This window comes from Penicillium canariense (genome assembly GCF_028826845.1).
Source record: "Penicillium canariense strain IBT 26290 chromosome Unknown utg000001l_segment0_segment0, whole genome shotgun sequence".
Taxonomy (NCBI): domain Eukaryota; kingdom Fungi; phylum Ascomycota; class Eurotiomycetes; order Eurotiales; family Aspergillaceae; genus Penicillium; species Penicillium canariense.
In genome coordinates, this window is record NW_026622728.1 from 5,776,448 (window position 1) to 5,791,441 (window position 14,994).

At 50.2% G+C, this 14,994-nt stretch overlaps 5 protein-coding genes across 5 annotated transcripts; 3 read left to right on the plus strand and 2 right to left on the minus strand.

The window, feature by feature from the left end:
• Window positions 1-236: 236 nt before the first annotated feature.
• On the plus strand, window positions 237-899 carry N7482_001957 (uncharacterized protein; the record flags this gene model as incomplete). The annotated part of the gene is made up of 1 exon (XM_056684082.1): window positions 237-899. One exon carries the CDS (start codon window positions 237-239, stop codon window positions 897-899), a length of 663 nt encoding a protein of 220 aa, XP_056547688.1.
• A 1,037-nt stretch (window positions 900-1,936) lies between these two features.
• N7482_001958 (uncharacterized protein) lies at window positions 1,937-2,792 on the plus strand (the record flags this gene model as incomplete). The annotated part of the gene is made up of 2 exons (XM_056684083.1): window positions 1,937-2,080; window positions 2,139-2,792. Coding segments are annotated over 2 exons (798 nt in total), but the record flags the coding sequence as incomplete, so codon positions are not given.
• Window positions 2,793-3,731: 939 nt separating this feature from the next.
• Window positions 3,732-4,817, plus strand: N7482_001959 (uncharacterized protein; the record flags this gene model as incomplete). The annotated part of the gene is made up of 3 exons (XM_056684084.1): window positions 3,732-4,127; window positions 4,185-4,206; window positions 4,282-4,817. The coding sequence occupies 3 exons, from the start codon at window positions 3,732-3,734 to the stop codon at window positions 4,815-4,817; spliced, it is 954 nt and encodes a 317-aa protein (XP_056547690.1).
• Window positions 4,818-7,812: 2,995 nt separating this feature from the next.
• N7482_001960 (uncharacterized protein) lies at window positions 7,813-9,465 on the minus strand (the record flags this gene model as incomplete). Its single annotated transcript, XM_056684085.1, has 1 exon — window positions 7,813-9,465. One exon carries the CDS (start codon window positions 9,463-9,465, stop codon window positions 7,813-7,815), a length of 1,653 nt encoding a protein of 550 aa, XP_056547691.1.
• Window positions 9,466-10,399: 934 nt separating this feature from the next.
• On the minus strand, window positions 10,400-14,437 carry N7482_001961 (putative cytosolic regulator Pianissimo; the record flags this gene model as incomplete). Its single annotated transcript, XM_056684086.1, has 3 exons — window positions 10,400-10,586; window positions 10,649-10,809; window positions 10,859-14,437. The coding sequence occupies 3 exons, from the start codon at window positions 14,435-14,437 to the stop codon at window positions 10,400-10,402; spliced, it is 3,927 nt and encodes a 1,308-aa protein (XP_056547692.1).
• Window positions 14,438-14,994: the final 557 nt, after the last annotated feature.

Genomic DNA, 14,994 nt, shown 5'->3' on the forward strand with positions numbered 1-14,994 from the left:
CAGCCCCAATACTTGGTGACCCCGGCAGAGAGATCAACGGCCAGCTCATCCTTTGCAATTCCAATCGGTACGTAGCGCCGTATCCGGCTAGAGTCTTGGCTGAAAATGCAGCTTGGGTTTGTAGCGATGGTAATAGCAATCAGTATATAATGCGGCTCGATTCTCGTCCGTCGCAGAGTACTAATCTCATCATCGACACCCTCTCCCCCTCAGGCTTCTCAATCTCTCAACACAATATGGACGAAACACTTGCAACCCCTCTACCCCATGATTCTACTTCCCAGTCCCGATCTTTAGCGGTTGATTTCACTTGGAGAAAGCTCAAGGCACTTATCACGGAAACCAACAAACCAAACGCCAGTCCACTCTATACCGTTGATTGCAATCTCATCACGAACAACCTAACATTCAAATCGACTGCGGATGACCGAGTCGTTGGAACTGGTTCCGTTCACGCTTTCAGCATTAGCCCGGACTACCAGCTCCATGGTGTCCAGGGTACTCTCAAAGCCCAAAGACGCCTCCATACAGTTTATACCCATCAGTCTACCACGTTCTCCGACACAGGAGCTCCGGTCAAAATGACATGGACGAGTAGTTGCGGCTTCAAGGCATGGGATTTTGTCTGTGTTGACGAGAATCAAGAGCCTGTGGCTAGATTTTCTGCCAATATGTGGGCTGTGAAGAAAGTTGGCAAAATCGAGATGTTGGGACCGAAGGCCTTTGACGATGCTGCCCGGGATGAAATAGTGGTAGTTGGATTCACGTTGTACTACTGCTGGCTGCTTCGAGTGAACAATCCTTTAAATCTACTTGGCTCGGCATTTCTGTCGAAGGAGAAGATTGACAAGGATGAGTCTCGCCAGGTCGAGCAGAGACAAGCAAAGCTCATTGACTAAGGTGCTCTGGACTCGTGATTTTGGGAGAATAGAACGTTGTGTTCCATTGTTTTGTATTACCAGGCCTGTTTCAGCTATGATATTATATACTTACGTGACTTGTCGCAACATGTTTGCGATCACGGCCTCGCACATCTTTCCAGACCCCGCATATGTTCCGCCCCCATTTGCGTGAGATCCACCAAATTTGGACTGTGGGGGATAGTAAACTCAAATGTTGACGTTAATCGAATCTGATATGGAATATCTATGAGTTCGGTGTTTCGAGGCAACGTAGTTGTACCGCTGTAGATACGTGGGTAGATGGGGCTAAATCAGCCGGTTCGTAAAACTCGTTTGTGGATCCATAAATGAAACGCTCTCCAACCAGCCCTGCCGGGCTAGCTCAATCGGTAGAGCGTGAGACTCTTAATCTCAAGGTTGCGGGTTCGACCCCCGCGTTCGGCTATTCCTAAAAAAAACCTGAGATCCTTCTTTTTTGCTGCTTTTAATTTCTTGGCCTAGCTGGGATAGGCTAAACATGGCTCGATCGAGCGAGTGGGAAGGCTAGCAGTGGGGTGAAAGAAAGATGTCATTACTCGAGTTTCGTTTTCGCTCATTGACATGATCGAGGCCAATACAATTGTACATGTAATTGGCTGCTTTGGTTAGATATCAACCGATAAACCCCACCGATGTCGTATTTCCAAAAACAATTGTTGAGGCCACACCCGCCTCTCGGACTTGTTCTTCACTTCTTTTTCCACTTTTTTATTTCCGGCAAGGAGGTCGTGTAATGCGGATGCTTCAAATGCAGGCATAAAAAAACATCGAAAACCTAGACCACAAAAGGGGGTCAAGCGAAGAGCAAGGATGAGCTATATATATCTGGAATGAGCTAAAGTATATCTCATAGCAAGTGCATTAACGTCTGCCTCTTCGTGTCACATATCATGTTGCAATTCCTTCAAAGATTGGTTGGTTCAAAAAGAGGTGCCAGTAATCAATCGTATCATGCTGAGACAGGACATGTCTTCCCGTCCATTTCATAGACCAGGCGGGGCTTATACGAGCGTCTATCATCAATTACCTACACGTTTCGATTCAACGAGGTTCTTGACCCCTCAAAGCTACATAGCTCCCTGGTCAAACTGTTTACGATAGGAGATTGGAGGAAGCTAGGTGGCCGGCTTCGTCGAACTGTAAGAGAGAGAACAAAGGGTGTGGTTTGGAGTTCCCGCACTGACCAGCCTTTTGAAGGACAACGGAGATATCGTGATTCATGTCCCAAAAGTTTATGACGCCGAGCACCCCGCGGTACGGTATTCCCATGTCGAGTTCGATATTCGGATAGAAGTGTACCTGTTAGGATGCCGCCTACCGAAGGAAACCGAACCATATCCCTCCGTCCACGAAGGGTGCCACACATTTCGCTCCTTCAGTCGACGTCAGGACTTGCCTGGCGATATTGAGCATCATTACACTTCCGATGAGCCACTCGTATCTCTCCGTGTGACATCCTTCACAGATACGACACCTGTACCCATTACATTCCCACACTCTGTATGCGACGCCATGGGAACAGCTGAGTTACTGAGAGCCTGGTCAAGCGTGCTTGCCAGTCGGATTGAGAGTGTGCCGGCCGTACTCGGGGCAAGTCGAGATGTGATTGAAACTATGGGCACTTTGTCGGATGAGAAGGCCGAAAAGCCATATCTCTTGGAACACAGGCAAATTAAATGCTTCTCTCTGCTGGCTTTTATTGTCCGGTTCGTATGGGATCTGTTGACTAGACGAAATGTACAAACTCGCACAATATTTCTTCCGGCTAGCTTTTTGCGCAAGCTACGGCAAGAGGCACAAGAGCAGCTGGCGATCGAACCCACGGGTCGGACCCAATCCTTTCCTCAGTGATGGTGACCTTGTCACTGCCTGGGGCTCTCACACGGTTATGTCATCCTCTTCGCGTAATAAATACAGATTGTAGATCCATGTGGCGATACTTTGACTGAGAAGCTTTGTACGGTCAGCAAGAATGATAGGTATTCAGCCCCGTGAGGATTTAAAGTACTGACGATGCAGAAAACAATACTTCCGATAGTTTGCTAGTCCCATGTGAATGATGCTGTTCTATCGGTCGACAACCATGGGTTCATCTTGAAAATGTCGTTGATATGGAAGTACATATTGCTTAGAGCACTTTCCTTCGCCTTTGGCCTACCTTGGCCTGTCGCATGTAGTGGAGTGTTGACTTATGAGAACGTTGTGCACGGTCGGGCCAATGCTCAATATCACACAGCTTACCGTAGATGACTCGGCCATTTCCAATCCTGAAAGTCCCCGGCCCTAATGTTACACACTAAATAAGACAAACAGTACGCGCAAGTGCGCAAGTCCGTTCTTGTTGATCTTCGCCAATCAGGTTGCCCACTATAAGCCTTCCCGCGTAGGTTTCCACATCCTAATTAGTGATGCTTTGAGATCTGCGGATCCCAGTGAGCCAACATGGCGAACCTATACCACTGCGACCAGCAATCGTGTCCGCCAGCCAAAAATAATCCTGAAAAATTGTTAGCGCCAAGGCATCATGCATGTTTCTCGATCTAGCTGGGTTTATTCCCAAGTCGGCAGCTCCGAGTGGAGGTGAAGCAAATGCAATCCGATTGGGCGACCCCCAAATTACTCCCCCACCCCCGTCCTTTGTGCTCATTATCCTTAAAACACCGACACGTCTACTGCCGCCCAAGACGGCCAAGGTTGTGCTTGACTCTTTGTCCAGTCAGTTCAACCCAAGCCAGCCGGCGTTCAAACTTCGACCCTTCATTCAAACTCTCATCATACCTATTGTCCGACATGGAGGTATCCAGGGTCCCTTTTCAGCTCTCAGGCCGGTATGCCGAGCGAAATCGGTGGGAAGTTCTCAACGGCCCTGGCGACTCGCGTGCAACGGGAAATCAAATCATCCAAGATGAAGGTCTAGTTGGCCAATGGGACGACAAGGTAGTCCTGATTACCGGCGTTTCCTCTGGAATTGGCGTTGAGACAGTGCGCGTCTTAGCACAGACTGGAGCGACTATATTTGGCACAGCCCGGAATCTCGAGAAGGCGGAGGTCTTGAGTGACCTCCTTGATACTGGGCGTGTCAAGCTTCTTTTCATGGACCAGACGGACCTTTCGAGTGTTCGGGCGTGTGCTGAGAATTTTCTCAAGGAGAGCTCTAGACTCAATATTATTATCAACAACGCGGCAGTGAGTAAATTGAAACAGTCTCTTATAAGAGCCCCTGCTCAGTATTGATCAACATAGGTGATGAACACCCCAGAAAGCCGTACCAAAGACGGCTTTGAGCTATAATTTGGAACGAATCACCTGTCTCATTTCCTGCTCTTCTATCTACTGAAAGATAATCTTCTGGAAACCGCACGTTCCACGCCCACCTTCCGCTCCCGTGTTATCAGCGTTTCCTCAGCGGGCCACCGGTTTAGTCCTGTTCCTCTGGACAATATCAACTTTGAAGGCAACTACAATGGTTGGCTTGCTTATGGATCTAGCAAGACGGCCAATATCTATATGACCAACCAAATCGAGCGTTTGTATAGCGCACAAGGTCTTCATGGCTACAGCGTACACCCTGGGGCCTTCGTGAGCCCCAACCTTCAGAAACACTCCCAGGAAGAAATGAAAGCGGTGATGGAGGACAAGCGCGCTCAGGCATATCTGTCTAGTCTCGAACAGGCCTGCGCCACGACCATCTATGGCGCTGTCTCGAGCGAACTGGAAGGGAAAGGCGGACTGTATTTGGAAGGGTCATCTATAGCAGTTCATCCAACTCCTTCGGACGGGGACGCACTCGAATATGGATACGGCAGTTGGGCATTTGATGAGGCCAAGGAGACGGAGCTGTGGAAACTTAGCAAATCCTGGGTAGGAGTAGAGTAGATGCTGAGATTTATCAACAACCCTACGTATATAGAATTGAGTAGAGGCTTCAGTTTGAAAATGATCTGGCCCAGCTATTAAAATTTTAACAGGTGTTCAGTCCAGTTCTATGCGGGTCATCGTCTCATCATAATAATAACCCTCTAAAAGTTCAGTTGGTGCGTGCCACCCAAGCACCTGATGACTTTTATCCAGAAATCGCATGAAGCTATTTTAGGGTATGTATGGTGAGACTGTTCATTCTATCTATGCCAGGTTTCCCATGGTTGCCACACCCAAAAGAGGCGTTGCAACCTGTGAAAGATATGTTGATTGTCGAACCTCAGCAGGATAGCATGTGAGGCTTCTACCCTCTTGAAATGTAGGTTATTCAAACAAAGATGAATCATTCTATTGCTTCGTTGACCGCGTCTCATAGTCTAGTCCAATCATTCTATGATGGCCTTTGACTGCTTATTTCTGGACAACACCGAGCAGAGTTAATTGCATACTTCTCGGTTGGGAAGATGAAGTATTCTTGTCTCATGCACTTGATCTCCTTCGGGCCCCAAATAGCGACCTGTTTGAAGCTAATCATAGAAGAGCGTCAGATTTTTATCCCGGAAATCAGCGAGATATAAGAGCTCAACTCACCTCCAGTGTAGGTTACCCAAGGCTACATTCCGACAGGCATCTACAAAACTGAGTACCTGCTTATCGATGTGCTCTCTTCAGATGTTCATGTCTCCCCATGCACCGTGCCGTCGCCTATAGCAGTTGTCCAGCATCTCACCTAAGCTATCCACTGCTTCTGGAAGACCACTTCTCATTGACTTTGATCACCCTATATCTTTTGTCAACTTTCTAGCTCACTCTATCAGGACGCATAGTCAAACATACTCGGCAATCCAAGCATCTGCTTCTGGCTTTACTCGGCGATAGTTCGGGTTGACCACTGGCTGGGTTGCCATAATGGAGGAAAACAGATCCGGAACTTGTACAAAGTGCCTCATCAAGCTTTCTGGTGGCTGCAAACCCGCATTATCGGTAATATGTGAGCTCGAGCCCGATGAAACCGACGAGGTCGATCCATGGAAAGAATCTTCTGAAGAAGACGACTCATGCTGTTGATTCGTTGTACTATTAAATTGGTCCATGTTTGGTAGCACTGAGGATCTGGGCTTGAGGTACAGCCGAAAGATCCCGCTCTCAAGTCTTGACCAATTCCAAATGGATGGAACAGTCTCGAGGATTCTGGAGGCAGTCATGTTATATGTTAATTACCTCCGTTCACGAAGCTGAGTACGGGCGGCGTCACCTGTTCGGCTCGACAACTCTCGTGCCGCCCACCCTCTGTGTGTGAAGCACAAGCCCTTGGGACAGAGCACAGCCAATACAGGATTTGCTGCAAAGCCCCATTCTGCCACAGCTACACGTATCGCCCCATAAAACCCCATGGATTTGGACCTGGACAACCCTGCCACGCGAAGAGGTTATACACTCTCACGTTTGGAATTGCGAAAGTAGTGACTGGATTATATTGTTTGCGGCGTTCCCACAATCAAGCGAAATGCCCTCCTTGGATGGTGGCTGTTGTAAAACAAAGGAAGCTCTCACGTTTCATTTTTTCATCTCCGATGAGATACAAGACTCTATGTATAAAATACGAATTCAAAGTTGATTTCCAATCAACTTGGTCTTCATATAGATGGGCAAGAGCTACTTCCGATATTGTAGCTTCGTTATTCAGAAACAATAGCCTCATCACACAACAAGTTCCCATGGAACTCGTTAATCTTCGATGCGGTCCGGCGCCGTCGAGCTTACGTTGCAGGTTCCTTAATCCAGTTGAGCTTTGCATTCTGGAAATGTTGATGTAATGACTTACAAGGAAGAGGCAGTGCTGTGTTACGGACGGAATCCTCAAATCTATTGTGATCGTGTTGTGTCGTTTGGAGAAGTTGCTGCACGGGTCCTTAGTGGTGGCATGGGGAAATTTCCGGTAATCTACCGCGGCTTATGTGCGAGGACCGACACTGACCTTGACAATCGCTTGGCCGCTCTATTGGCTTTGTTAGCACCAGCACTTTTATACGAAGGGCACATTTCACCAAGTCTATTTCTAAAGGATTTGCATGAGTTTCAAGTGACGGCGCAGGCGTCAACAATGTGACCCCACCAATGAGCACGTTCTCTAGATTAGGATGTTCATCATGGAATGATCATTTTGAATAAGTACGTTTACTGTTCCTGTATACAATATGTGCTAAACACGCGTCGGATAAGTGCAAATCTGTTCGTAGCGCATGTCGCCAGAAAGAAGGCAATTTCAAATCTAACCAAATATGAAACTTGGGGAGTGAAACTTGGGGAAATTCCCAGAGCAATCGCGTAGATATTTAATGAGAGTCGTGGTAGTTCATCATAACTCCCAGCCTCCCGGTAGTACTGGATCCCACTATCCTATACCATGATCAAAGCCGAGGACTGGGAGTGTATCTCCTTGATTCAGTGCATCTTGCTCCCTAGCAAAAGGTCCAAAGTTATTGAGGTCGGTCAAGTTGGGGCAGGCCTCGGTCAAGTTGAGGTAGAGGTTGCGGGAACTGCAATTCCATGGCCTGCCTCCGCCGTCGCCCTGTCCGCATAACCTGCAGAAAGTTAAGTCCGACCTGCACAAGAAATATTGTAAAGAAAGCCCCGATGACGAGTGTCTGCGGGATATAGGTTTCAGATGGCTGGTCCGAAGGTGGTATTATTTGCTCCTGTTGGTTACTACTCCCTTGGGTCATAAGCTGGGAACCACCAAAAGACACTGAGATTGAGAAGGTGAATGGCGTGAACGACGTGAGAATATTTGGAGTAATAGAGCTCAAAAACGCCGAGAAGGGTCTGAGTGCTAGTGGTATGATGCAAAAGACGAGGAGAGGGACGGCTAGTCATAAGACAGAATTGAGGGACGAACGGGTAGACCTGGAAAGTGTAAGCAATGCGATCGCAAAGGGCTTGTGGCGAATGCCTACCAATCCCGAGCTTCCAGCTCTCTCGTCCACCGCGCTGAGATCTTCAATCGCTCTCTAACACTCATGGCGGAGAGAATGGGGTATTTCTCTTCCTCGGCGATGGGCAAGATACTGGCCAACCACCAAGGGAACCGGGCCGCATCTATGGGGACGGGGCCATACGCCAGCATAACTCGTGGATGTAGCCATGGCGCACCTGTTTGTCGCTGCCTGCGAATAAAATCACGGGAAAGATCGAGGAGGTCCTGGGTGGACATCGAATCCAAGGGATGCTCGGCGGTAGCTGACTGCGTTGGGTCCGGCATGGCGGAGGCAGCGGTCTCCATTGCCTCCAGCCTTTCTTCCTCTGCTAAGGATATGTCATCCACACGCTCTGTTCTCGCAACGTGATAGCCGTCCAGTTCGCTGGCCTCGAGCACTTTGAACCGCGACACGCCTGTAGCAATCACAAGACTGCGCCCATCTGGCAGTAGCTCGTAGCGCTGGACCATCAGGAGCGTTCCATACTGCATGAATGCTGTACTGCCGAGTCCATCCGCTTGCTCTCGGCCCCGCCGGTTATACATGACCATGCCAAACTTGCCGTCTCCACTATCCACGACGCGTCGGATCATGAGTCGATACCGAGGCTCGAAGATATGCAAGAAGGTTGGCATAGTGGGAAATGATAGAGTGCATACAAAAAGGGGGAGATTTGTCTCGTGGTCCCCTCCCAACTCATCCTCGGCATCAGCTTCTCGCCGAGATGCGACCTGATCAGCGAAGAAATATTCGATGATCTTGGAAATGGTGCGATTCAAGGGTTCCGATTGGATAGTAGCAGGCATACCTACTTTGCGACGGCAGATCGGACACAGATCGGTATGGTCTAGAACCCGCGCCACGCATTTTCGACAGAAGGTATGGCCGCAAGGCGTCGTCAGAGGGTCCAGTATAAGAGAGTAGCAGACTTGGCAATCCAGCTCGGCTCGGAGCCTGTCCCGCAGCTTCTGGAAGCGGATTCGATCATGCTGCTGGCAAGCTTGCTCTTCGGCGCTTTCTGTCGAGCGTTCATAGACGACTTCCATCGCATTGCAGGGAAATCGGCCTTCCCAGGCTAACAGGTATAAGCCCGATATCCACCCACGCTGGCTGAGACGGGCATTTTGAGCTTCCACCGATTTGGCGCCCGTTTGATCAACCTTCCAGCGCACAAGCCGACCGGCGCTATCAGGTTGGCCTTGCGCTTCAGCATCCGGCATTGGGAATGCGAGCTCCTCCTGGAACAGATCAAGCACATTGCACAATACGACGTCAACCCCGCAGTCTCCAACGCAATGTTCGCCGACGCAATTGTTTGTTCCTTCCCAATAGCACGTAAACCCTTCTTCTCTCCCCTCCGCCACCGGGTATGTGATGCCCGTGCGGGGCCGGGCCGGTGGTAGGCACGACCGACATACTGTATTGCCGCATGGTAGTCGGAGCGGAGAATGTAGGGGGCGGGAGCAGTGTTGGCACTGGACTAAACGAACGACAAGATGAGGGACATCAAAATGGTGAGGCATATGCTCTTCAGAGCTCGACGCGTCGGAGCTCCCGGAGTCCGTCAGAACGGGATCAGCCTCGGCTGACGGCGGGGCCGGCGACGAGTACGCATCTACATTTTCCATGGCCCCGTGTCCACGAGAACGGATTGTCAGGCAGGCTAGACGGTCAGATGGGGTCCCCGAGGCATTCGGGGCGGTTAGAGGAAGGAGTAGGGCGATAGCGGGACGAAGCCCAGGGTTGGGGATCGGCAATCAGAGCGGGTCAACTTTAGATAATCTGCGCCGTGGAAAGTAACTTGTCTTTTGCGGCGGATCCAGCCAAACGTGAACCTTGCAAGATGGACTGCTATTCACAAGTATACAGTTAGAACAAGGGAATCGGTCCCTGATTAAAATTTTTTTTTTCATCTCGCTTCCGTAGCTTCCCGAAATATCCCAATTACGAAGGTATGATCGCGGGATTCGTTGGAATCTTCACCGTTCAATATCAAAATGTTACGATATTATCGAGGACTAGAGGGTTTACCCAAATGGTATAATTCTGGATCTTCCCTGCAATGTTCCTCTCCAAGAAAAAGAAAAGAAAGTGCCAGACAAGGTATCAGAAAAGGAAAAGGCCGGCCCTCTGGACCCGACGCTACGCAACCAGGTCAATTCAACCAGGACGAGTGACAAGCCCGAGACGGGTTTGCATCTTTGAGCGGAATGGTATGGTTAGAGACAGACGGCTACGGATTTTGCATACAGTAGGGCATTTGGTATCATTTCATGTCTCATTCCCAAGGCCAGGCCAATCCGCCGCCATGCCAAATACAGATGCAACAAAAGAAGCAAAAAAAGAAAACAAAAGCCAAATCACACAGGTACCAGGTCGTACCGAAATGTCTAGGCCACCATAGATTGAACATGCGTAGAACGTGGGGTGCGCAAGAATTCACACATGACAAATCAAACTGTGAGAGGGTGATTGAGAATAGGGATATATGTCCCTGGAGTGCGGTGAAGGGTTGGGAAGGGTGAGGAGATGTAGAGAACTATCCCGCAGATCCTATACGCTCTATCTAGACGAGTCTGAGTCTGATTCGGAGTCGTCTTCAAAGACAATTCGCCGCATCACGCTTTTATCAAAAAGATCTATAGCGAAGCGCCGGGCCGGTAATCGGAAATGATGGCTTTCGAGGATGCAAAGGGCTTTGCGGAAGAGATGGACCTGATGGAACCGTTCCGGTTCTTTGGATTTGATGCTGCGTACAGTTTGTCAGCCCATGTCTGCATATAAGAGGAGAACTTTGCTAGAGAAATGTACCTGTGCAGGTCCGTCGCCGACCGCTTGGACAAAACAGTGTTTCCCATGTCAACAATCAGCTTCAGGATCTTTTGGTTGACCGGGTCAGGATCTGTCGTAGCTTCCTTCAGTTTGTACTGCGGAGTACGTTTCACCTCTGCATTATAGCCAGGGAAGGAAATCTAGACAGGTCAGATGAGTAGGTTGAGAGACGGGGAGCCGAGAACTTACTAAGAACAGCTGGCGGAATTCTGTCGGTAGACAGAATCCTAATGACTCGCCATTTGGATCGATTGCCGAGTCCCATCCTAGACCTCGTAGTACTCTCAGACCATGTTTGCTTCGAGAGATGAGACCCAAGACGAAGAAAGCAGTGCCTCTCATAGTCAAAACACCGGCTCTCTGAGCAATCGCCACGATGCGCTGCACGATTTCTGGCTCCAGGAATGGAGCCCCGAGCTCCATTGAACCGACATTACCCACAGCCCAAAGACATCCCTTGACCTTGAGAAGCACTTCGGTGTCTTCTTCCTCCAAGCGGAAGTCGCGAATCGTCCAGGCAAATTCATTGAAGTGCCCCGATTGCTCCAGCAGCTTGCATCCCTCGGCTGTCCGAGCAAGCTCGCGGTAGAAATGAGGTGGGACAACGCCTACGTCCTGCAAATCAACCAAGTCTTCCGGCCCAAAGCTACTGCGCCGTGGCTGGTCGACATAGGCACGGGACAGAGCGGCTTCCACCAGGCCAACATACGAGTCGTTTCGACCAAGGAACCAGTCGTCCATCTCTTGAGTAATATAATCCAGGCCATCCAGATAATGATAGCCAACAGAGGTCGAAAGGAAGCGCAGGAGAAGCGGGGCGCCGATCTCGCCGAGGTGATCAAGGGAAGGGCGGCACTTGACCACGAATTCGAGATAATCACGCTGGTTGCAAGCCTCCTCGAGAATTTTCACGGCAATCTGACAGACGGTGACATCGGGATCATATAGTTGGGTCACAAGGAGCTTAACAACCCATTCTGCATTGCCGATAGCCATTTGCGGCGATAAGGTGACGTCTCCAACAGCGTATTTTCGGAGAAGCTTGGTTGCAAAAATCCGAATGTCTTTTGATCCAATTGTCAGAGCCTTGGAAAGCATGACCCGAAGGTGACTTGCCCGGCCATAATCCATGTTTCCTAGTAGGGTTTGGATTAAGTCGTTCCGATCTTGCAGCTCGATGATGTGATAGAACATGTTGAGCATGTGCCATCTCTCCATCATGAATAATCCATTTGCATCGGCACTCAGCGTCCCCAATATGGCAAAATACCCCCCGCTCAACGTATTGGCCATTTGCTCTCGTGAGAAGAGGGGTGAGGTAGAAGTTAGTCCGCTCATGCGGTCCAACTGCGCCAAGCACTCGGCAACCTGCCGCAGGAACTTATTTTCGGCTAGGTACTTGGTACCTTCGGCAGTCATAACAAGAGTCCGCATCAAGGCACAGCCAGTCCGGACATATCGCTGGTTCGGTTTTGTGTTTGGAATCATAGCGAATCTGTATTTAAAGGGGCGGTAAAACCCAAGGAGACGCTTCATGAATTTGGAACCTTTGATCGCTTCGTCCATTCGTTTGGGGTTTGTGAGAGGGCCCTCAACAAGGCGGTGGATGAGATCCCATTTCCATTTGATGTAGTTGACGGTGTTCAGCACATGGGTCTCCAGAATGGCATTTCGAAATGTTTGCTCGTCCATAGATGGGCTGAGTTTGTCTTTTCCTTGTTCGCCAGGTAGCAAGGAAACTGACAGATCAGCCTCCAGGTTATATCGGCCTGCTCCACCAGGAAATCCGCCGGAACGGGCTAAGGTACGGTTGATGCTTTCGATCTGGAAGATGGTCGATGTCGAGACATCATGGTTTTCCATGTCGAATTGGACGGCAGCAGGAAGGAGGTGTGCAAGAACCTGCAAGTCTGCACTAATGTTTGCTGGCAACGAATGATGGGCCATTTTGAGAACCTCGGTAAGGAGAAGAGTGGCTTTGCGCCGGAGAGCAGGATCTGTTTCATCCTCAATGAGATCTGAAAGTGCCTGGGGTAACCCGGCAGCGATCAAGGCTGCCAGGATGAGAGTCGAGAAGTGTGCTGTGAGATCGAACTTATTGGTGCCACTATCCGAGTATGCCCGGGGAATTTTGGGATCGGCATCGGATCGCAGATTTGAAACTCGGCCATAAGTCGTGAGTCTTCTGCCTGCAAGGAAAGAAGACGACCATGATGGCGGCTTTATCCGCAAGGCATCGAACAATAGCTCCATAATAAGATCTCGAGCTTGGGTATCAGGGTAGTGAAGTGACTCGAGGAGAGAATGCAGGGGCTTGGCTTCGTGCCTTGCTAAAATCACCAGACCAGGCCAGGTTTTCAGCATTGCGGAGATTGCACGCGCAGCAGATTTTAACCGGCCATTGCGTAGCGAGTCAGCTAAGGAATCAGTGAAAGGCGCCAAAACAGCTTCCAATTCACATCCCTGGAGGTACTTCCGACTGCGTGGAGTGTCGAGGACATGCAAAAAGCTCGAAATCAAACTCTCGGAAGCACCGAATGTGCCTTCGGCTAGGGCATCATGCAGAGCAGCAAACCCACCGGCTGAAGCAACAAGCTCAGGGTCCTTAACTAACATCTCGGCCAAGGTCATAATTGATATGCTCCGTAGGCGGTCTTCATGGTGCTCGGCAACAGAAACTATGGTGCGCACGATGGAGCGAGAAATTTCCTTAATGCCATCCTTGACATCAAGGAACGCCCGCACAAATTTCAGGGCCTGCTCTCGCTCGATGCTTGCTTTGCTTTCCTTGACAAGCGACAGAATCACGAGTTCATCGGTGTGTAACGCTCGAATTGTTTGGAGAGATTTTCGATCCGCGATTGCGTAGCGAGTTAACCGATAGCCAGCTGCCACCTCTTCCTTGCTGTCGCTGAGAAGCATGACTTGTACACGCAGGCCAAAAACAGGCCATGCAAGGTCGTACTTGAGTGTAGGGTACCGCTTGAACAACTCAACCAAGCTATTGGCGCGTTCCACATAGAAATCAGGCGACATGCCCTCAATTTCCAGAGCCTGCAGTGTTTCCGTCAGAACATAGGTTGGCGATTCCATGTCCCCATCATCATCTTCCTGCTGATCCTCGTCCAGAGGCTCAGGTACAACATTATTGTTTCGTGACGGCGAGCGCATAGGGCTACCGCGGAAGAGACCGGACAGACGATTTCGCGGAGGAGTTGTGGATGGGGCCTGCGCACGAAACAGCTCTTCTTCCAGCTGCTGTTGCAACTCCGCCAGCTTGCGGTTGGAAGAACTCAACTCTGACTCCACCCTCAACCGTTGTTCCTTGGTCTGCTTCGGTGGCTTTGCCAGCAGGGCCTCAAGCATGTTCTCTGTCCCAGACTTAATCTTCATCTCCTTCGCGATTTTGTCCCGAATAAGGGCTTGGCGCTCTTCCGTGGTAGGCATATCATCTTCGCCAATCGATCTGCTCGCTCGTCTTCCAAATGTGCCATCGGGTCGCGGCGTGACGCTCCGAGAGGTCATGCTCTTGAGCTCCGCACTGAAGCTCCCCGGTCCGCCCAAGGACGGCGCCAGCGAGCTCCCTACTCGGGCACCGGTCGTAACGCTCCCCCCGGATCCAGATCGCCCATTCCGCCCTGTTCTTGAGAGTCCATCGTTCCAACTCCCGTCCGCCGAGCCGCCGTCCTGACTGAATGAGGAGCGACCATCACCCAACGCGCGGTGCTGGGTGGACGCTGAGAACGCTGAGTTGTGTCCGGAAGCCATAAAGCTCCATTTAGCCGCGGAGGCTGTCTATCACCTGTGACAAATGTCCGAACGGTCCAGGGGCCACATTGAGGTTGGGGGGAAGGAGGTCGATTCGCGGAGCAAGGGCTCGTTTCGTGTCTATGGGGAAGCGTGAGGAGGGGGAGGACTCCGCACGTGTCACGGGTCGACGTCCTGATGATTAGAGCACAACAGCAACTGCCATCACAGCTGACCCACAATCAACGAAGGAAAAGACATGTATAGCGTAGGCGATCTGCTCGGATGCACTATTGTCCCACTCGGCTCGGTTCAGCCTGATCGTGAGAAACACAAGGATGACTAAGGAACCTTATCGTGGGGCCGGGGAAAGGGCCGGGGAATGCATCCCGTAAACACACCCAAGCTCAATAAATGATCAGATAATTTATACAATTATGGTTATGTAGATTGGAAAATGGCAAAGAGGTTGTTCCAAATTATATATTGGATTTGGAGCGTAATCCGTTATCATAACGCGAATCCGAAGCCACCAGTGCTCCCTTCTGGCGTCCGGCTTCTATCATACCATGGCATAA